At 39.9% G+C, this 23,956-nt stretch overlaps 2 protein-coding genes across 2 annotated transcripts in view; both read left to right on the top strand.

Moving 5' to 3' along the window:
- The window catches only part of RAD54B (RAD54 homolog B), a 67,688-nt gene that overhangs the window by 5,686 nt on the left and 38,046 nt on the right, over positions 1 to 23,956 (top strand). The gene's annotated exons all lie outside the window — the stretch shown is intronic.
- On the top strand, positions 14,580 to 20,703 carry FSBP (fibrinogen silencer binding protein). Its single transcript, XM_050891791.1, has 2 exons — positions 14,580 to 14,950; positions 19,220 to 20,703. The coding sequence occupies exons 1-2, from the start codon at positions 14,580 to 14,582 to the stop codon at positions 19,743 to 19,745; spliced, it is 897 nt and encodes a 298-aa protein (XP_050747748.1). The 3' UTR covers positions 19,746 to 20,703.

A 23,956-nucleotide genomic window follows, 5' to 3' on the forward strand; every position in this document is an offset into this window, starting at 1 on the left:
TTGGAATTATAATTCAGAAGGCTTTAACAAAGTTATATTTAATTTTGTTTGTGATAAGAGCTGCTAAATCTGGAAGCCCGATAGAAGCAAAGCTGCCATAGCTCTGTGTCCCAAGGTCCAGCCAATAGTGAGGCTGAGCACGTATTCCCAATAGGCACGCATATGTACAATACGTATATACATATACATATGGCTGGTAACATAGGCCAACACAGAGAGAGAATACAGCACTCAGGGAAACACAAGCAGCGCCAATGGACACATCCTGTTCCCTTCTCTGGCTGATCAGGGTGAATACCTGTTTGTGGAAAATAAATGAATATACATATATCTATATAGACATATACACACACACACACAGAGAATACAGATCCCTCCAGTAACTGATCTTATGCACTCAGTCTGGTCAGTAGCTGGCTCCTTGATTTGTTGGACACCCCAGCTGCGGGCACGTGGGCATATGAACCACAAAGGCCCGCAGTTCCCGGTCCAGTTGCTGGTACTCAGACCTGCGCTCCCACAGGTAAAAACACACTATAGGTCCCTCCAGTAACTGGCCTTAGACACTTGGTCTACTTAGTGGTGGGCTCCTGGATCCACTGGTCTCGCAGTTGCCTTGTGCACAAGAGATGCATACATACAAACATGTGTCTCTGGTAGCTAGACTTACCAGTAGCCTACCCTCAGATGTCCTGGTCCCTCCAGGGACCAACCTCCAGGCCAACTCTGAGACCCTCTGGTCTCTCCAATATCTGGCCCAGACTCATGGCTGCTCCAATACTTGGCTCCCAAGCCTCTTATCCTACTTGCCAGCTAGTCCAGCTTAGTGTTTGCTAGCGATCACACACTGACACATGTACCCAGGCAGTGTGCACAGGCTCTGGCCTCTCTGCTTGCTGGCACATCAGGTACCTGGGCCCTATGACCTGTGTGTGGTCCAGCTCCAGCTGCTGGCATGTACACTTCCATACACACTTGTGCATGCAGAATAGAGTCCCTTCACTCAGGAAAATATTTAGAAATGTAGTTTAATAAGAAGATGGGACCGACTGTGGCAATAGGGTACAGTGCATTGCTGGACAAGCATACTGACCACTAACCCGTTTAAAGGTGGCTGCTTTTTTCCTTTTATTTTCCTGTGCTTGTTCCTCTCTGAACCACCTTCATCTGTCCCTTTTGCTTGTCCTTGGTTTTTTTTCCTTCAAAAATCTCATTATAAGCCTTGAGCAACCTCCAGATGCCCTTTCTAGCATCTGATGAGTTCCAGGCCCCAGTAGGCAGCAACCCCCTTCATTCTGTATGGTGCTCCAGAGAGCCCTTCCCATTGACTCTTCTTGTTGGGTTTCACCCCCAGAAAATGGGGGTTGATTGGTCCCCTGTGATAGCCCTGAGAGGATGCTGCCATTATCATGTTATGTGACCCAGGGTATATGTACTCTGTTTGGCAGACCTAATGTGGGAAAATTCAGCCTCCTTGTATGTCTTAAGTCCTTCTCGTCTTAACGGCTTTTGTGTTCATCTGCGGCATGCTGTAATTTCCAGTTCTTCTGATGAAGCTCATACTTGCAAAAAATTTTCATTGTGTATGGGACAAGTTGTTTGAGTGGTCCTGCTTCGCTATAGGTACATCTGCAAAAATTTGTGTGTGCTGGTTCTGTCTAGCAGTGCACTTGAAAGAGAACTAGTGGATTTATTTCCAAAATAATCTGGGAAATCAGCAGTCTTCCCAACAAAAAATGTTGTTAAGTGGAAAAGATACTAAATGCTTTTTCAGTATCATGAATTCCAGGTGCAGCGGGTATGGGTTCTCTGTGGTGACTTTAGAAAAATAACTAAAGTTGTGGAGTGGGACTGGGTGAGCTGTTTCTGTTGATGTTGTGCTGCTACCTTTCTGAGTGACTGAACAAGCCGTTTTGTGCCAAAGCCTTTCTATGTGTGTAGAATGGGGCCAACCCTGCAAGTCTTTGTAAAGCTACAATGAAATGTGGTATAAAATAAGGATATCTAACGTCAATGTTAGTTATGGTCATCTGGTTCACTGGTGATGCAAGTACTGTCCTGTGAAAACAATTCTGCATCGAGGCGCCGTTAAATCTTAAGTAATTTCTTAATAACTTAGATTTTCCAAGACAGCTTCTGCCCTTTACGTCACTTTTGTCTGCTATTCATTACAGCTAATGTAGCAATTACGTAGACTGTGTAAACCATAACCTCCTTTGTAGTGTGAAATGAAATTGTTTTGTCAAAGCTGTTTTCAGTATGAAATTCAGAAGTAATGGAAACCAGTTGTGAAAGCTAGAGCCAGTTTGGGTTTTATATTATTATTGATATTCTAATGGAGTTGTATCTGTCTGCCAGTCTCTGCAGCCAAAGACTTCTCTGTTAAAGGGGCATTAAAATAATTTAAAGATTGAAAAAGTCTGTGTGTATGCATTATTTTGGTTTATTGTCTCCATATCATTTAATGCAGATGATAAACTGTTTGTTAGCTTTATATCATGCTCAAAGCTGCTGTGTTTGGGTTTCCAGTGCAGCAGTGGAATGTGTAAATAAATACCCCAGTTTCCACTGAAATTCTTGTGAAACACCTGTGGACCACTGGACAACTGCACTGTTCTTAGAGCTAATCTTTCTGAAACCCAGCCCTGAAAATGCTGCGCATTCTTTCAAAAAAACTTGTTATCTGACACATGGTGTCCATTTCCTGGAGTAGACAAGTAAGGATTTGATTAGATAGCATCAATCTAAAAATTATAGCATATCTGGCTTAAAATACTTGCTTTTCTAGGCTTCTTTTCAAAATAAACTTTTTCCTAAAATTTCACTAATAAAGTGGAAGGGACTCTGAAATTCTGTGAGATATTTCTGAAGACGTTTTAATAAGATTGTAGCAACTGTTGTTGAATGAAATCTACCTATGTGTTGTAATTTTAAGACAGTTTGAACTGTAAGATATTGAACATGCTGTTCAACAGGCAGTTTACTAATCATGATTATGAGTTGTGAATACTGGAAAATGATGTTTTTCCATAAATACATATCTTTGTAGGAAAATGAACTTTATTACTGCTTTATGAAACAGTGTTTGCTTGTTTTTAAGAGGCAAAAAGCATGGCAATCTGTTTGGTACCTTTGTTTTGTATTCAGAATATAGTACTTGTTGACGCTGACAACGGATGTGTGGAGGGGAGATAATTTATTTGACATTGTCATTAGTGCTTTTTCTCACATGCCTCCAGAGAATTCTATCAGATAAGTCTGCATGCTCTTTAAAAATGAAAGTTACTTTAACATTCCTAAACTATTTAACAGTAATTGAAAACAAAATCATAAATGTGTTTGTAAGGATATTATTGCAGCTCTCAAAAGTGCTTGGTTTCTACTTGTCCCCATTACATTCTGAGGACCTATAAGCATTAACAAAAAAACACAAGTAACTTGAATTTGAAGAAACAATGGACAGGCACATCTCTGAACTATACTTAGTATCTCCTTAGTGTTGCTGGTATATGGGATTGGCCAGAACTGAGGTTTTTACCTACATTGCCTTCTTCAACTTAACGTTTTTAATATATATTTTTTAACTTGTATAAAACATACATAATTTAATGTATGCTTATTATCTGAGTTTACAGCTTGCTTTCTGTTGGTATTTTTAATCTAGGAGAATGTTGCTCTGTTTTTTCCTTTGGGCTTACTATATCGTGTGTGGAAATGAATAGCTCTTTCACCTGCATACTTAGACACAACATTCTAGTTGGGCTGAGATTTCATTGTTTGAACCTGATGTAGGTGAACAGAAAAGCTGGATATAGAGTTTTATTCTGTTACAGCTTGCCTCCTGTTTGGTTTTTGGTTCAGGAGTACTTTGTCTTTCATCCATCACTAACATCTGTTAATGTGTCTTCCAAGAGGAACTTTGTCAGAAGTCATACTCAAATACTATCTTTGAGCTAACAATGAAGACAGATTGTAACTGTATTTCATAACAGGGTTAATGTGTTCACCCTATGTCTCTCGACAGATGTTTTTGAATGTTTTTCATGCCTATGTTATTAACTGTATTATTTGCGTATAGTTTTGAATATATTTTCTCTATCTTCTCTGGAATGTTAATGTTTACTGAGTACATTGGTCTATAAGGTTTAGACTCTTTGCTCATTTAAGTCAGTTTTATTTTCATAATAGCAATGTTTGTTGGTTTCTTCAGCTTTCTAGAACATTGTTACAGGTTAGTCTGATACCTCCTGTCACTTGATATGAATAAAAACACTCTTAACCAATTAATTTGAATATTATAAGAGAAAATCCACTTTTCATTCAGTTATGACAGTAGCAATCAATTGCTATCACTTTTAATCAGAAGATTAAAAAATGTTATTTTCCGGATTTGTCATATTGTCCAATTTCAGTCTAACTGCCTACTTTTGGTTTCTAAATAACACAACTAAAAATATTGAGGCTTGACATCTCATAATGAAGCATATTATTGCTGGAATTACTTGGATATTTGCAAAAGTAGAAGTAGTAATTGTAATTTCTGTTATTGCATTCATTTTTATTATTGCACTTCACAGATTGAACTGGAAAAGATATTCTAGTCAGGAGTATTTTTACCGTCTGTCTATTTTAGTGGTGGAGCTGCATGTATAGCTGCAGTTCAGTGGGCCCTTCAAATGTTTTTATAAACAGTTGGTAAAGCAGTTAAGTCTTTGGGTAAAAGATACTGCATAAACACCTGTAGCTCTTAATAATTACCAAGTACACCTTAATACAACTAAGGTATTACTGGATGCCTGAGTGCAAATAATTTATTACTATTTTTTGCAGGTTAGATTTTACAAATTTGTAAATTTTGTTATAACTTCTTATTCAAAATAGTATCAAATTACTTTGCTAGCTCTTTATGATTTAAAATTACCTCCTTCTCCCTGCAATGTTATAGACAATAGTTTATAATAGTGAATAGACAAATTTATAGACAAGCGATTTCTCAATTCAGGATAGTTTCTTTACTGTTTAGGTGTCATCTGTACCTGTTTGATCAGTTCATCTCAGGACATGGGGATTAGTTACGAAAACTAGATTGATGTAAATGTATCAGAAGAGAAATTGTCCGTATCTCTGATCTGACAGTGCTTCCAGAAGTGTTCATTTATACATCAGTCATGGTGGGTATACATGCAAATTGTCACCTACTGGCCCACTACCCCACTGCTCAGCAGTCAACGTGTTGCAAGTAGACTTCTCACTGAGACTTCTGTGATTATTTAGTCCTAGATGGCTTGTGTTTTCTGGTCTGCAGCTTTGGGGCTCTCTGGCACCTCCTGAGGACACCACCTTTTGCTTGGTGCTCTTCCTTGGGATGTGAGATGATGTCTTCTACCTGCTGCTGGCATAAGACCTTCCCTAGCATTTTCCCAGCTGATTATGCACACTCAGAGTTCCCCTTGGCTGTGGTCATGCATTGTTTACAGTTATGCATGGAGATGATATGATAGCAAAGCAGGGAACAGCATTTTAGCAAAGTAACTTTACTGCTGTAATCTTAAAGTGTTCAAAGCTCTCAGGACTTTAAAAAAAACAACAAAAAAAGAAAGATGAGAGGTTCTTTAGTCTGACATTGCTTGTTCTCGTGACTCTTCAGGGTTTTTGGGGTTGGGTTTTTTTTGCATTCCTCTTCCTATAGATTCATTACCTTCTGCGTGGTAGTAACCAGAACTACGTACCGAGCAGAACACTGTCCTCAAGGGCTTCTATTTCAGTGCTCAGAAGCAGCAAATGCAGCAGCCATGAATTCCCTACTTCTTTAGTTTTAAAGTCTACCAGTGGAGAAACCGTTATTGGATTGTAGCAATAGTCAGATAGTGCGGAGTCAGTTGCCATAGACTGAAAGCAAGCAAGAGAGTGTAGTGTGCTTACGTGGTACATTAGCCTGTTGAAGAAGTTCACATTCCTAACCAGTGTTACTCATCTTGAATTTGGGCTGCCCACCAGCTGAGTGGTAACATACGCTGTGGTAGTAGAATTAGCAACCAAGAGCGAGATGGGAAGAAGGAACTTACACCAGCTTCACCACCAAAGGTGTATCGTGTAACATTCAGCAACCGCAAAGCTGCTTTCCTGCACAGGGTAGCCATCTGCAATGCAGTATAATAGGCTGCTGTAAAACAAATCCAGACTCGTGTAATTCTAGTGTGCTATTTCCACAGTTGGTACAACATAATTTATAATTTGATATGATCATATCTTGCTGTCATGTGAATAACTAGGCTTTATGTAATGATAGATGATATAACCAGGATATTGACACATTTGAGAAAAGAGCAGTGAATTGACAGTGAAATATACTTTTCATTTGTCCTAGTTAAGTGTGCTCTGATATGTGTATTTGAACTAACGGAGATAATGAAGGAGAGGGGAAGGAAATGAGAAATCAGAAGGGTATTACGTGGTCAGAAACTAAAGAAAAACAGAGTTATATTAGATGTAAGATATTCAACATTTTCCAAAAAGTTGAAGGGATTAAAGTTTTGCAGTAATAGCTTGCCTATTGAATGGAACTGTTGTTACTTCTTTACAATGCAAAAAATATAAATTGCTAGGTTCTTTACTTTTGAGGAGTGATACATCCGCTATTGAAGAGAGCATGTAAAGATAATAATCTTTTATGCATTTTTCTTTAAGTTACTGAAAATTAAAATTTGTGAAGAAGAAAAAAAAGACTTAAATACTCTTTCTTGTGCAGAGACAGGGACCTAATTTTGAAACTGCAGATCTAAACCAAACTCTGCTTTCCAAGGGGCGGCGGGGGATGTGTTGGGAAATGAACTTACTATCCCAATATATTTATTATAATTTAGCTCCCAGGAGTTGCATGTGAACACATGGCATATAGTCTGCAATATATAGAAAATGAAATTATCTAATACCATAACTTTAAAAATGAGGAACTTAAGAAATACGCTGTATAGAAACTATTTTCAAGGATTCGGATTTAGCAGTAATAATTCTTTCAGCTTCCTCATTGATTCTGAGGAAAGTCGTGCACATAGTTTCTTCTTATTTTCTTCTTGATTATCAAAATTTATTACCAGGCTGTGTGTGTGCAAGGAGTGAAGATGGGCAAAAGAGAAATACATGGCTATTCTAAATTTCTTGGATGTTTTTCTTTTCCACTCTCCCACTCTTTGGAAAGTCCTAGTTTGGGGTGTGGGGATTGTTGGTTTTTTTGTTTTGTTTTGCTCCCCCCCCCCCCGCTCTCCTGTCTCGAATAGATATGAAGGTGGATTTAAGGAAGATGGAAAGAAGGTAGCTATCAGGTGGAGGGACGAGAAATGCATTATTGAAGGGAACTGGAAGGATTTTTTTGAGCTATCATGAGTATTATTACAGACTTGGCCTGGATCCCTTCAAAGATAGTTGCCAAATCTTTCTGTGGCTATGCTTATTGTTTGGATCCCCTTTGTTGCCATGCCAGCATAACTAGAGTTCAGTCCCAGCTTTTGGCTTTGGGCCTTAAGTTTTCCCCTGAAACAGAAGCTTTGTCACAATATGACTTTCCTAAAATCAACAAGGTAGTGATAAGATGGTTATCTCACTGTCCTGAGCAAAATTAGAAGAATGGAGAAAACTGCTCCTATGTCAAATGCAGGGAATAGTGTATGGGGAAGTATTTTGAGGTTAGTATTTAAAAGCATAATCTCCAAAATTTTCATCTCTCTATGAAAAGATGGGAGAATTGCAGAAACTTGGCTTCTCTTACACCATTTCTTTTTCTAGAGGCTATCTTGCTAATGTGGATTTAAGAATTTAAGTAAAATATCCTGAGAAAATCATACTTTCAAATCTTTCTGTATTTCTCAGCTGCTTCTGATCAGTCATCAGAAAGCTTGTTGGAAGAGAGGATCAGAGAAGATACAAGCATGTACTAGGAACTGGACACACTTCTGAACTTGTAAAGAATGGTGCTCTTAGCTTTTCTTTTTTTAAGGACATGACTTATAAAGTGAAGAGCTAATTCATGGTGCTGTATAGTCACTTAGTATTATAATTTAGAGTCGTGTAGCTTTAAGCCAAACTTAGTTTGAAGGATGGTTACCGATCTGACTGCCCTGGAATGTCAGACTGAGATGAAGATAAATTCTTTAAAATTTGGCATGGGGGGCATTTTAATTGTCTAAGTTGACTATTTCCCATTTCAGTGGGCTAAATGTTGAGAGAATGCCTTACATCAGCAGAGGGGACGGAAGTGTAGTTAGCTTTTATGCTTGGAATTTTAGCTGATAGCTCTGGAGTAGGCCATGTGTAATTCAGGCTAGTTTCAAGAGAGTGGTGTAAAGGTAATAATTACATTGTTAACGTCTGTGTTTTCTCTGCTTGTCATGAGATACATGCACCCTTGTTCTTGCAGCAGTTGCAAGAACTGTTAGATGTTAGAAGTTAATACGTGCTAGATGGTGATCACAGAAATAGATGCAGAAAAAAAAGAGGTAAAGCTTCCCCTTGTTCTCCCTGCCTCCAATGCAGGACAGAGGTTTAGAAATGTTTAGAAACGTGCAGGAGAAAGGAAAGGAGTGGTCTGAGAGGTTCAGGTACAGCAAGGATAAGAACAAGAAAGTGCAAAATTGATGGTGAAAGTGTTGATGAAGACGAGAAAAAAATCAAGTGAAATGAGAAAGCTATTTGAAACACAAATGATCTAAAAGTATTTCTAAAAAGTCTGTGAGAATGTATTTAAGCACTGTAACTTCCAGGTGAAGTCGTCTTGGAACTTTTGGCTCACAAAACTTTGTCATCCTCAACCCTCTCCTTAATGAATAATGCCTGCAACCCTTAGTTTTTGAGATTGCCCATGAAACAACTGTCCCTATGAGAGACCTTTGGAGTTGAAAACTTTCTCACCCACCCTTTGCTGCAGCAGGCTCTTAAGACAGGCAGATCGAATGACTTGGCACTGTCCTGCTGTCATGTCAGTAAAGAGGACTATATGATGACCTAATGGAACTTTTGCAGCCCTTACTACCTATAGACACTCTCAAGTCATGTTATGCAGCTGCCAAATTCATTTGCAAGAGTGAGCAACTGCCTCAATACTTGCCAAATGTTTCCACTGCCAGTATACCCCAGTATATTCAGTGATGTGTAACATACCCCATCCTAGCTGCTGAATCTTCTTACAGTTTCTCATAAGCACAGGGGTATCAGGGTTTCACTTCAGCTTTGATTCAAATCTTGCAATCGTCCTCTTAAGAATTTCAGGCTCCTAGGTGATTGCAAATGCTAAATCCAGGTCTCTGCAGAGCTAGTTTGCTTGCACATTAGTAAGTAAGAACAGATGTCCTTCAGACTTATTCTGGGGCTGCCACTTTGTGGGCAGAGCACCTTCACAGACTTTAACAATCCTTTATCTGTTGATTTGTTATTTTTTGCGCTAGAAGGTCCCAGCCTGAATCACTTAAGCCGGTGTCATTCCCTTCAACATTCAAGTTTGCCGTCTGATCCAAACTGCATCCTTCAAGATACGTTCTTTCTTAGGGCATCCTTAATTCTCTCAGATGTTTGTTGTCTTTGAATCATGTACCTTATAGTGAATTTTTTTTTTTAAAAGTCTGCCATGGAGACAGTCTTCCTCAGTTCTGTGTGACAAAGGATCCTTCCTCTCCCTCCATCCAAGATGCTCCCCTGATTTAAGACATTCTCCTTTACAGGGTGTTCTGTCTCATAATATACCTAAATTTACATGGGCCACTTGTTGCAGTTATTGGCCATGATATAAATCTGTTACTTATAAAATTTGGGCCCATTGAGCTTTTTCAGCAATTCATAGTCATTTGGCTACTTTAATCCCTGACTGTACTATAGCTGTGATTCAGTCATCTCTTGATAGGTCTCCAGAATGCACTATTTGTATCATTTTTTTGGTATTAATTCTAGACTTTTCCACAGCAAAAACCTGAACTTACCTGCTACCTGTAGTTTTGAGTCTTATTTCCCAACTGTAGAAATTCTGCAACCTTAGCAAGGGGCTGTTGCTTGGTTTTTGAATAATCATGCTGATTTTCCTTTCCCTGGAAAAATACTCTGATCTACTCTCACAGCTCCCATTTTTCATGAACTTCCAAATATGAACATTTCACCTTGAAAACTGGGGTTTCAAATATTAACATTTAAATTGGGAAGCATCTGTTTTTTTTTAAAGAATCAAGCAAATTAAAAAAAAAAAGCTGAATCCAAGACTTTTTTCTTTTCAGAATTCTGAGTAGATTGGTGAATTCCACCTTGAAAATATGAAGGAAAAATGAGCTGTACCTTGAGCAAAGGATTAAAACAGGAGGTATAGAAGGCAGTGAAGTGATGTGAGGGGTACATGTATGGCTATTTTCTTCAGCAGTGACCAGAATTTCCTCCCTGCTATCGGTGGTTTGCTGTCCCCTCAGTCACGCTAAAAAAAGTTTTTGTAGGGTGCATTGTAAAGCATATTCCTAAAATGATCCAGATAGAGTCTGAAGAAGCTTTTTCAATGCATTTCTTTTGTGCAAGTTATTTGTCCTGTGGCATACTGTATCAGGGAACTGCTGGTGGTTAAAACTAACCCAGCTCAGAAAAAATGATTAATTTGCAGACAAATCAGTTCCCTGATCTGGCTTACTCAGAAGATTGTGAGTTCTCATATCAGCACAGTGAAGGGGCAGGAACGTGATGGTTGGGGGGAGGCAGAAATTCCTGTTTTGGCAATGTCCCACATTTATGTTGACTTAAACCAATTATTAAACTCTATGCTTGCCAAAAAAAAAAAAATTGATTAGTCTGTAGCTGGATCATCTCCATGAACTGGCTGTGCACTGTGTTGCATAAGTGCTAGCGTTGGTGGAAGGTGTAGGATGAAGGGTGGACTATGGCAACATTTCTTTTTTTGTAATTGTCTTGGAACTACACCTCTTGTTTTAGCTCTCAGAAGTCTATATGTAACGTTAATATCCACGCTTCTCACCTTCTGTGATTTCTCATCCAAGTACTGATATGACCTTAGGCTGATGAGCAGACCTATTTTAAAAAGGGGGGAAAAAAACAAAAAGGAAAAAAATCTTGGTTGGCAGCCAGCTTCATTTTTACAAGTGTTATTTACACTCCTGCAGAACAATATGTAATTCAGACTGATTTCTTCAGGCACTTGCTCAAAAGAAATCTTTGTAGCGGTATTTTGCTATAATTGCATTAGTGTGGAAACTTGGTCTCTCTAGCAACATTAACAGTAAGGTGATAGAGTAATACAAGTTTAGATAGGTCTATATTAGGAGTTGCTGCATCTGGTAGCCCAGTATAGAGGAGACTGCTGCAGCTCCTTGTGGCAAGGTCCACAAGGATGTATTCCCAAGAGGTACATGCACACGTGTACACACTATACGTATATATACGGCCAGCCATACAGAAAACACAGCACTCATGCAAACACAAGCAGCATCAATGGTCTCATCCTTTCCCTTCACTGGCTGACTGTGATGAAAGCCTGTTTGTGGAAAATACATACGTATACAATACGGATCCCTCCAGCAAGTGGCCTTAGACTCTTATTCTGCTCAGTAGCTGGTCCCTGGATCCCCTGGTCTCCCAGTTGCCTCACAAAGCTGCACTGGCTCACTCTGGCAGCTGGTCCGGATTTATGACCTTACCAGTGGCCCGTCCCCAGGTGTCCTGGTCCCTCCAGTAGCCAAATCTCAGACCTTCTGGTCTCTCCAGCATCTGGCCCAGACTCACAGTTGCTCCAATTCTTGGCTCCCAAGCCTACTTGCTGGCTAGTCCGGCTTGGTGTTTGCTAGAGATCACACAGTGACATAGGTACCCAGGCAGTATGCATGGGCTCCAGCCTCTGCTTGCTGGCACCCCAAGCACCTGGGACCCTGTTACCCGTGGTACAACTCCAGTTGCTGGCATGTACACTTCCATGCACAGTCATGCATGCAGAGTAGAGATTCCCCTCACCCAGGAAAATAGTTACAAATGTAGTTTAACAAGAAGATAGGACAAACCACAGTGATCAAGCGCAGGGCACAGCTGAACAACCGTACTGAGCAGCCACCTGTTTACATGCACCTGGCCCATTTTATCCCTTTTTTCCCCAGTATTTTCCTATGCTTGTTCTGTCCCAAACCACTTTCATCCCTCCCTTTTCTTGCCTTCGGTTCTTCCTTTAAATATCCTGTACTATGCCTTCTGCAATCCCAAAATACTCTTCCTGGCATCCCATAGTGAGTCCCATACTCAGTGGGCAGTAACCCCCTCTTTCAGTCTGCAAGGTGATCTAGAGCGAGCCTCTCCTGTGGACTCGTCTGTCTGGGTCTCACCCCCGGCCCGCTGGGCTGCTGGTGTTTCTGACAGCCCTGGGAGCAGCCGGACTGAGGGCTCCGTTTCCAGTTGGGTTATTGGGGTTCCTCTGCCTGACACTGTTCAACTGTGCTCTTTGGGTCTGTGGGGAGGAGCCTTTAATCACACAACCTAACACTGACTTCTTTCTTTTTGTCACTAAAAAGTCAAGAGAGTGGGCACTGCACAACTGCTTCAACAGCAGAGGGTACAGCACAGGCTCGCCTGTGACTCCTCAATTCTCATACTGCCAGAGCCTAAACTATCTGAGGCACGTTCAATTTTTAATTTTTTTTAAGTTACCGAAGAACAACGAAGCACATAAATTTAAAAAAAAAAAAAACCAACAAGGATAACCACCCGCTTTCTACTCTTAATGTTAGTAAAGTGCAAAGTGTGGGGAAATAGGGAAGGATTAGGTGTTTAAAAGTGATGGTTTTCATACAGTGCTTCTAACCACATGAGTATTTTGTTTCTCAAATTCTAGTGTAATGGGCTTCAGACTATAAAATGCTTTATTTAATCTTGGCTTGAAAGCAATTCCAGCAACGTGGACTGGTCACAATTTTGTTAGGTGGTACAGACAAGCCAAGTCTCAGAAATGGTTCCAAACGTGCTTGTTATTCTAAATGCTAATTGATTTTTAGCAGTTAAAAGTCTCCCTTTGTTTAGTTTGAATTTCTTATTTTGAATACGGCTTGTGTCTGCTTTGGGTTTTTTCCCCTTAGAGCGAACAAGTTTACACCTAGATCTTTATAGCCCTAAGATATTTCAAACTATAATTAGATTTCTCTTTCCTTCACCCCCCTTCTAGGCTCCCTTGTTTTCAAGGCTGAACATGTTAAGCCTGAGAAGCTGTTGCCACTATCTCAAATGGTGTTTGTTTCCACCCTCCAGACTCTTTCAGTTGTGTACGTCATTCTTCAAACTTAGTTTTTGCTTTTTGTATTTGAGAGCATCTTTCCTTACATCTGCAGGTTTTTCTCTTTCTCCGATTTGTTGATTCAGTTTAGACCACAGAAATTTAAAGCCCTGCGTGCATTTTTATGTGAAGACTTGGCTTAAGGTGCTACATTTTCGAGCAAACATTAGAAACGCACGCACAGAGCATGCACATCTTGTTAACAGAAATCAGATTTTTTATCCCGAAAGAATGCCTGGAAGTATTATTCTAAAAGTAGGTTGTTTCCTGGGGGATATTATGAAAATCCCAGTGTCCACACGCTGTAATGCACTCGGTAAATCTGTCACGACTGACTGTAGCCTTTATTGCGTGCAGCCCCAGCGCTAGATCATGCCATTTCGCAGTCCCGGCGGACCGAAGGGCGATGACACAGGCGCTATAAGGCGGGCGTGTTTTCGCAGGGCACAGCTGCGGGCCGAAGCTACAATAAAAAGCCGATCCAGCGGCGGCGTTCGGGGCTGGCTGGCTGGCATTTTGTTGCCGCTCCTGCCCGCGTTGGAGGCTCGGCCGCCGGGAGAAGCGGCCTCTTTAAGAAGCCCCCGTGTAGGTAGCTGGAGCGGGCTGCCAAGTGCAGGAGAAGCTCAGCTTTACTGCGAAGCCCGCGCCTGAGTGTAACCTAACCGGCTGGAGGATATGCCGCCCCTGATTGACAGCAGGACCAGCATTATGCAAATGGCGCAGGGGAGCGCGGCGGCGGCCGGGGGCTCTGTCAGGGAGCTCTCTACACACGCCGCCCTCGCCCGCCGCCGTTGCCGTTCGCCTCCCGCTCCCTGTAACGCTCAGTGCGTTTCACAAAGCAATTGTTGCTTTTTTGGGGACGTCGTTACATGTAAAATCATCTCGAGCGCGGTTTCAGTTTGAGATACGTGTGAGAGAGCTAGGGAGATGTGTCAGAGCTTGTTACTCAGGCTAAATTAGGTAATTTTTAGCTGGGTAACGTGCTAATCTTTAAACCTTTATGTTTTTAAATCCTGCGTATGTCTGGTCTCTGCATACAAAAGTGTATTTTGCTTGTTTCTTCTCGTCTTCTTCAGTCTGAAGCCTTATGTAGGTCAGGCTTGGCTTAAGCAGATTTCCTGAACCTGCGTCAGCTTAAGCTGAAGGAATTTTAATAAACCCTCCCTTGTAGGCGTGGGCCTAAATGAGACTAGCCTAGTTAAGCCTGATCTTTTTCTGTTTGTGAAAAAGAGCTGAGCAGAGCTAGGGACTGCATGGTGGCTTCAGAAACGGCTTCCTTAATTCAAAGATAACAATGGTTGGGAAGGCCAGATCTTCTAATTTTACCTTATCTGAAAAGCTCGATTTGCTAAAACTCGTGAAGCCGTACGTTAAAATTCTCGAGGAACATACCAATAAGCATTCTGTAATAGTGGAAAAAAACAAATGCTGGGATATCATAGCTGATAACTACAATGCCATCGGAGTAGATCGCCCTCCTCGTACTGCACAGGGCCTGCGCACGCTGTACAAGAGGCTCAAAGAATATGCCAAACAGGAGCTATTGCAGCAAAAGGAGACTCACTCAGATTGTAAAAGCAGCATTTCCGAGCCAACCAAGAAAGTTGTGGAGATGATTCCACAGATTTCCAATGTGTGTTTAAGAGACAGGAGCGGTGTTCAAAGGTGAGACGATTCTTTTTATTTTGTTACTGAATGAAAATTATGGCGCCTCCTATCTACTCTGTAACGCTTTGCTTGTGTTCAGGCTCCTAAAGGAAATGTTTATCAGAGAAAATCCCCAAATGGGGAACAATGACGAAATAATACTGCTTTTGTTTTATGGGAAGCTTTATGGTGACTTAGCACTGCATTCATTTTTTCAGCTCTCTTTCAAAGCCTGTTTCAGAGTCTTTGTCATACTCTGGAAAGTGAGGGTTAAGAGAGAATCAAAGAGAAATAGTAGCTCCAACCTCTACCCCTCCCCTACCTTTTAATAGGCAGATTATTCAAACACTGGCAAAGTGATGGCTATTCTCCTCCATTTAAGGTAATACTGCAGTCATTTTGCAACATATGGAACTATTACCAGTTTATATAGGATTTTTAATAAAGTTAGTCCACAGAGCTAAGAAGCCTTACTCATACACCTTTTTTCTCTTATTTACTCTGATGTTTGCATGTTATGCTTTAACTGATCCCAATCCTTTACAAAAAAAAATTTGACTCCCCACACCACAGTGCCTTTGTGAGTGCAAATGTTTTTTTTAAATTATACTTTTCTTGCATTGACGGTGGTTCCCTGAAACTGGAGCAAAGCTAATTGCAGTTTAAACTCCAAGCAGTTCTGTATCGTATCTTAGGTAGTTTAAATACAGAGAGAAACTGAGAGATACAGCACTAGAAGTTTTCTTTTTTTGTAGGTTTTTTCTTTTACTGCTCAGTAAAGTGAGACACACTGTCTAGATTTGAGCCAGACATAATACAGGCAGGCAGCATGCAGGCTTTCTCCCACAGCTGGCTAATGCCCCTCATATCTGACTTGCAACACTCTGCTGGTTCTGTATTGGTCCTTGAGGGATCAAAAAATGCCTGGGTCAGATTTTGGTTCCTCCAGATACAAAAAGTAAGCTAGAGAGGAGGGAGAAAAAAGTCAAATAACTCCCCACCAACCTTGAGAAAGCTCTGATTTTTCTTTTTTTCCCAAGCAGATTAATGGGAAGCAAACTTTCTGTATTTTAATCAGATATACTGATAGTCGGTGCAGCAGCGTAACACTAAGAAAAGCTGGCATGCACACACACACTGAATTGGGTTCATGGTGCCACTGGTTGAACTGAATGGTAACAATTGTCTAAATCCCAACATGCCAGATGCTCTAAAAATATGCTGTTGTGGGTCCTTTGCGTAAAGAAGTCTGAAGCAACTGGGCTGTGCTGCTGCTCCTGGTGAATGCCCCTGGAGGAACCGTTCCAAAGAATTCTCTGGAACAAAACGAGGCTTTTAATTGCGCTAATAAAGGTTGCAGTGTCTTGACTACCAACTTTTGTAAGGAGGGGAAAAAAAATAGTGTGAGAACTTTGGTTTGTAGATCGGCTTATAAAAAGCACTGACGCTTTTCGTGAATGATTAAGAGCTAATGATCTCCATAGTTTGTGTCCTATAATTTAAACATTTTTTGCAGTCCCTTATGGGTCCGGGAACATTGACTTGATTACTGCTTACCCAAAATGGTTGTTCCTAGGAACAGCCAATGTACTGTGCGCTGAAGGAAAAGAATATAATCTAAAAGGTTACTTTTTTCCCTGCCCAAATACATCATTATTTGATAGTTCTAATTTTAACTCTGAGTTGCATTTTACCCTAATTTTCAAAACCCTGTATTGGGTTTTAACTCACCAGGATATGGCTTAGGTTTTGTAGGAGGGAAATACAATTTATAATGAATCCAAATTCTTAATCGCACCTTTAAGCAATTTCTAGCTCGCTGTGATTAAACAAAACCTGATGAATCATGGGTGCCTGCAGGGTTATAAACACCATCCCCCAATTGTGGTAACTGTTGTTTGTCTTTCTTTCAGTCAAGTTGTCAGAAACAACACTAGAAACCACCATACAGGCGGCTCTTTTGTTTCTCAATTCCTTCTTTCTCTCTTTGCTGTCTAATTGTTTTCCTCTTAATAGACTGACTCTAAGAAAAAAAAAAAGGCACCTCATCAGAGTTACCTGAAGATTTGGTAATTTTCTAGTTCTGTGTGGATTACGCTTTAAGAGATGGATTTTTCACTGTTTGGAGGCTCTAGTCTATGTTAGACTAAATCTTACCTATCTTTCTTCTCTTTAACCTCTCTCACTTTCTCTTTCTGCTCTCTCCCCGTTTCCTTTTGTCAGAATGACCTGCTTCTCCTGCTGGTTGTTTCCACTTTTCTCAGGCTAGAAGCTGGCCAGGAGCCAGCAAATAAGAAGGAGGGAAGCTGTATTAGAAGCCGCGGTTGTGAAGAGAGGGAAACCCAGAATTACAGTCAGCACTGGGGAAAACAAGTGAAAATTTCTGTGCAGGATAGTACTTCTGACGCTGCCTGAGAGGAGTAAAAGGAATGTGAGAAAGAGGCATATAGGAAAAGGTGAAGCTTTGTGGCATGAGGAGGAAGGAGTAAGGTGATATAATTGATACTCTATAGGCAGCTCAGGTAACAGTCAATAGAATTAAGATTATCCTGGTGTTTTCTTCAGGGAATAAATGAAAGGTCTGTTTTCAATATCTGCTTCAGATGGACTTTTTTTTTTTTTTTAAATCTGTAGTTTGGGTGGTTCACAGGATTAATTTTTGGAAAATATATTGCTCTGACCCTGTTGAACGTTTTTACAATTGACTATTGAGCAGCTTTCATGCTTTTATTCTAGAAAATTCTAGAAAACACTTTCATGTTAATGGATGGCAGGCTAGATCAGGGTCCTTTGGAAATTGCAACCATGACTGCTTATTTCTTTTAAACCAAGAGTTTTGAAGACCATGGGAGATGCAGAAGAGATGATCATGCCACCTTTTGATTAAGGAGTTAGTGCATTTACACGAGAAGCAGGCTGTACAAATTAAATTTCTCCTTTGCTTCTGGGAATTTGAATCCACGTCTATTGCTAACCAGGACAGTGTTTTAATAATCAGATAGTGTTTCTCAATTTGTGGATTGTAGGGCTCACAGGGAGTTCAAAAAGTGTAAACAAACACCTCCCACCCCCCAGTTTAATAGACAGCAGCTCAGGTCCTCCAGGGTTGGGGAGCATCCGTGAATGTTACGTTAATCATGGATCCACTCGCTGCCTTTAGGTGCTAGCAGCAACTCAGTTCTTCAAGGGTTGGGGAATGTCTCATATCTGCAACCACCAGTTACAGCCTCTGTTTTAGGCAGTCATGGCCGTGATGACACACTGTCTTCGGTATTGGTACCAAGTTAATATATTCTTGTTCCCATGTTGCACTATACTGCCTTCCCAGTCATGCTGAAAGTATTCTTTGTAGATCTGTACTGTAAAACAGATCAGGAAGCTGATCTGTCTTAAAAAAGCAGTACCTGAATAAAGGAGTGATGTGCAGAAGTGTAGGGTTTCAAACACAACTGATGGTAGAGAAGTGGCAGGAACAGCTTGAGCCATTATTATCATCAAAGCCAATGTAATGTCAAATCATGATTTGAGGTGCTGCTGACTCAGGGGTTTACACAAAGACGGATGAGTCAAGTGGGCGTTGTACTTTCGAAAAGAAATGCATAGAACTATAGACTGTTCTTAATGGAAACATTTCTGCGTCTTCTCTTGAAGCTTCAGAAAAATATTGAGATCACTGATTCAAAGAGAAGGAGCAAGGATTAGCTTGATTCCCTAATCTACTGGCAGGGTCATCATTTGGGCTCTGGTTTCTTCTCCCAAGGCTTTTTGTGTAATTTTATTCAGTGATTGTTTTACATTAAAAAAACCCCAAATACTTGGGTGCGTGAATCAGAAACAGGGAACACATTAGAACAGGAGGAGATGAATAAGTTTGGGAGATGGAAATGATTCTGCCACCGTCCACTCAATCTAAATTAATGCCCTTTTAAAATCATATTATATATTATATAAACTCTTCCCTCTGTCACTTGCATGACTTGCTGCTGCTTTGTTTTTATTCTCATTTGTCACTAATAGCCCTTCTTGCTTCTCCAGTGTCAGAAGAAGGGCCTACCAGGATAGTTCTTTGTTGGCTATACTGCCTTTATAGCAATAGAATCTGAATAAGACAGGGCTCTGTACGTGTGGTGGAAAGAAGGAGGCATACAGGTGGTGTTCATGTAGTGAAGTAGAGTCCCAGGCATAGATAGCAGAGTAGTATTTCAAATGAAGCTTTGGTTACTTACAGCTACGCCTTTTAAAAATAGTTTTTAATGGATTATTTAAATATGATTTTGTGTGTTCTAGTGCTAGTATCGATAAAGAAACAATTGCTGGTACCAGTTCACCACAGGCAATGTTGGATCACCATCCTGCGACAGTCATGATGGAGTTGCAATCGGAAGAGGATGTCAAACCTCCTCCTTCTTTGATTATAGACTCACAGCAAAATGAGAACTTAGAACAAGAGGAAGAACACCAGCTGGTGCATATTATGGAAAGGTCTCCTTCAACATCAGTATCTTCAGTTGATATGAGAGTGATGATGTCTCCGTCTCCTCTACCAAGAAGAGATGAGTTTTTTAGGCTTGAGGTTGGAGAACGCTTTAGACCAATGTGTGGTTATGACCCACAGATGTTACAAATGCTGAAAGAAGAGCATCAAATAATACTAGAAAATCAAAGAAAAATTGGTCTTTATGTCCAAGAAAAAAGGGATGGTTTGAAAAGAAAGCAGCAACTGGAAGAAGAACTGTTGCGAACAAAAATCAAAGTAGAGAAGCTGAAGGCAATACGACTACGCCGTGATCTGCCAGAATACAGCAATATCTAAATATTTTATTACTTCTGTCATATTCTTTGAAATACTTAATAATAAATGCTTTTGCCCTAGCAAAATTGTTCCTTATGTTAATATGGATGGATCAAAATCTGGGCTTGAGAGATGAAAGCATATTTTCCATGTTGTTGTTTATGTACCTTAGAAAAATACTTTGTATGGGTTTGAATGCACCAACTCTTCTGGTCTGAAGTATAATCAAATCCTGTATATTTAAGTGTTTAGGTTGATAAAAATCCAAACTTTTAAAATATTTCCACTTACCTCTATTAGAGTTGTGATGAGCTAATGGAAATTTAGCTCAGCTCTTTTTAAAAATTTTGATCATATGCATTATTTTTTCAAATAATCACCTATCCTTTAATATCTTAATGAAATTACAGGTTAATAAATACATATAACAAGGAGGAATAAGAGGCTATGTTTAAATGTCTTATTCTCTTCAAGTTGGTAAATCTTATGACAGTGGTGAGATTTTGCTGATATATCAGCTTGGAAAACAAAATTACTGGATTGTTATATTTTTTTAATGTTCAGTAGACAGTTGAATTAAAAGGTAATACTTTTTATTGTTTCCAGTGGAGGAGTGTTTTCATAGGATGTTATCAAAATAGAGACAATGAATGCAACACTTGGTTTTTAAAACTGCATGCATGTGTAATTTGTGTGTACAGTTACCATGATCGTATATTCAGTTATAGTAATTATACTGGTGATCAACCACAAAAAAGTCTAATTTCCTCGTTTGCATGCATAATTACTACAGTGCATGTGCAACCAAGACAGTTGCAGGTGCCTTTGATCAATATCACTATGACTATAAGCTACTGAAATGAAATAGTTTCTGTATGTAAGTAACATGTGACTTGAAATCAACAGAAGATTCTTTGTCATTCTGGGTACCTTTTATAAATGCTGTTGTTCTGGTCTTTTGATTAGTTTCAAATAAAAAGCCTCAAATGAAAAAGAAATTGATTCTTCTGTCTGTCCTAGTAGCAGCTGTTTCCTCTGCAGTTATGATCAACGTTCATAACTGGAAGAAAAATACCTGGAAAGCATGAGTCCCAGATGATTCATTTCTTCATAATTCTTAGTCTCCTGCCTGTTATGAATGGATCCACAACTGCCTTAGACCTCTGGCTCCTTATTCCCTGTAACAACACTTTCTCCTTCCTCTAACCTTTAGCACAAGAAAAGGAAATGAAGCACAGCATCAAGGAAAAAGAGAGAACAAAGGAGATGTAATTCCTCCTGTGTCTGCCATCTCAGAGGGCCCCAACAACAGAAAGAACAAAAGCAATAGGAAGGAGAGTATTTCTTCTTGCGGCTGCCTGTAACTGTCGCTCTTGTCAGCACTGTTTTCCCAAATTTGCTTCTTTCTCCATTCCCACAGAACCTCAGCACGTGAGCATGGGGCACTGGTCTGCATCAGCAGACTGAATGAGGTAAGCCTCGCACCTCCGTGTTGGTCTTCTGAGTGAATCAGGTTACCTTTGTAGCCACAGGGATAAGTGCTTATTAAAAACTGAAGGCTGGAAGCATGTAAGTTCAATTGAGGGACTAGTGGAGCTTAAAGAATTGTAGTTAAAATTTTATGACAGTGATGCGAGAGAAATAATCTTGACTGTCGGTGTCCAGGATTACTTTAACAGGTTACAGGTGGGAAGAGGAGAGGAAGCAAGTCTTTTGTTTACAAACTGAGGAAAAATACAGACAGTGAAAACAGATGTCATCAATATGGAGTTCCCCAATACTTTTCCAGCTGTTTTCTAGAGAAAAGAGCACTGTAAGTGTTTGTTCTGTTGGGAATTTTTGTGTGCGCTGAAAATGATGATGCCTGAATAAGTGGCCTCTCTTTCTGTACAGTCCTTGGCTTTCTGCTGTATTTTTCAGTTCAAGGACATCAATCTGTTTTTGCATAGCTGGAAACACTTCAATGAGATACTCACTTCCCTGAGTTTACAAGAGTCAAAATACTGGCTTTAATAAATAAGGATTTTATTTGTTCTCAGAAATGGGAAACAGCACTAAATTCTCTGCACTGATCTTGTAATTTAGAAATGCCTGATCTTATCCTTTCAGTTGAAAATCAGAAATCTGGTTTCCAGTGCTAAGGAATTAATTTCTATTTGTTGTTTCTGTCCTTACCTATTATGCAAATGAACAAGTTTTTAATAGTTCAGAAAATAATTCCCATACGGCTCATTGCCTTGCGGTGGTTTTGAATTATAGCTACTCTTACGTTGGCCACCAAAATGCTCTAGAGACTTTATAATATTTTGTGTTGAATTCTCCGTTCTCCTTGAGCTAGATGAAGAGGTGACCTCCAGGGTTTCTGTTGGCATGGTATTTTTATTTCGAGGACTAGAACCAGAGGAATTTCCAGTCTTTGAAAGCTTGCAGTCCTTTCTGAACTGACAGGCAAAGTAGATGCAAAAATAGGACTCTGGGTAGAGCAAAGTCTCCCTTGTATTCTTTATATTGGAAGGGGAAGGTTGCAAATGAGTAAAGAAATAAAATACACCGGCCTGGTCAGAACTGTCTCCCTATAATCAGCATTCTTCCACGTTTGGTTGTTCTGGCTTTGTCTCATTTCTTAGTGGAAGGCCTTTCATTCTTATCTGCAGGCAGCACCTCTAGTTCAGAGATCTCTCTTGCTTCTTGTTTCCTTTGTTCTCAGTTGTGTTTCTTTTGGTTTTTGGGGAGCTTGGGGTAGGGGGCGACATCTCTTGAGTCTCCTTGGAACTTGCTTGTTTCTTTACCAGTGACATGACATTTATTTCCTTTCACAACAGAAATGTTTCCTCCTTCAGTGACATTATATTGCTCTGTCAGTGCAGTATGGTGCTGACTATATATTATACCTCTCCATGCTGGTGGATCTGCATTTCTTTCTCACTCCACATCTGCTTTACAGTATCAGGTTATCTGTCTGAGTCAGACTTCTCACTTCTCAGTGCCTGTTCCTGTTTTTTTTTTCCCATGTACTCCTAATGTGGGTACATGCACCACAGCTGTGGCTAGTTCTTCTGGACCATGAAGTGCTATGAATTTTTACTGTTCCAGCAAGTGATATTTTGTTAGCATGTGTGAAAGGGATGGTAGGAAGCCCTTCCCTCCTTCACCCCCGTTCTTATCCTCTTATTCCCTTCACTACATCTGGCAGTGCCATTCCCTGTCTGCATTTTTAGAATGTATGTAGTACAAGCAGAGTAATTTTAGGCAAGGACAAATTTCTACCATATGTTCATGACCTTCTACTAAGATAACTGAAATAAACAGGCTTCAGGAGTAATTTAATTCCCAACATCTAATGGACTTATGTTTAGGATTAGAGTAAAAAACCTGTAACTATGATAACTTCGTGGTAATTGTGATAGCATCTTGTGTAACTTCATCTATCTGAGTAATTTTCTAATGATCAGTCTATAATTTTGTCGGCTGCTCCCTAGTTATCTTGCTTTTTTGTCCCTCCCCGCTTCCCCCCATAAGCTTTCAACTCCTATGGAATCATCTCAGTTGATGTGCTTGCCTTAGATCAGAATTCTTGTCAGGTAAAAATGGTAGGAGAGAGAAGTACTCCAAGACTAAGAGAGATTACTTATAGCTAATCTTGCTTGTCATACTCCTGTTTTCTAACATCTTCCACCTCACTAGCTTCAATTCCTTTCTTTAATTTATATTTCTACACATTTTCTGGCTTGGGATTTTTTTCCCCCATACAATGAAAATGCATAGACTACAGCTTGCATACTATCTTCTTTGGGCAGACTTTGTGTCCACTGGATTTCCAATAGGCAAAGCCATTAAGTTGCTTATAATTAAAAGAGAGTTGTTTCTAAGTGGGAGGAACAAATGAGGAGTTGTGATACCCAGGCTGGCTGGCTAAGCTGTCTTTTAAAATTTCTTGTATCTTATTTTAAAGTGCTTTAGGATGGTTCCATATGAATTTTAACTTCAGTAAAATCATAAAAAGGTTACTCATGAAGATGATAAAGTGTTTTCTTAGGAAGTTGATTACTTTTCTATTTTGCACATGAAAATAAAGAGAAGCCTTTAACAAGAATGCCTTTTAGCATTTTTCAAGGTTTTAAAATACATGAAATGTAGCTTCTCACTGTGTATTCCTAACAAGTTATGCTTTTATTCTGTTTTTAAATATTCAGGTGTTAAATCATTGAGAAATCTCATTGTCTAAGTCTTAG

Source organism: Gymnogyps californianus, chromosome 2 (assembly GCF_018139145.2).
Source record: "Gymnogyps californianus isolate 813 chromosome 2, ASM1813914v2, whole genome shotgun sequence".
Classification (NCBI taxonomy): domain Eukaryota; kingdom Metazoa; phylum Chordata; class Aves; order Accipitriformes; family Cathartidae; genus Gymnogyps; species Gymnogyps californianus.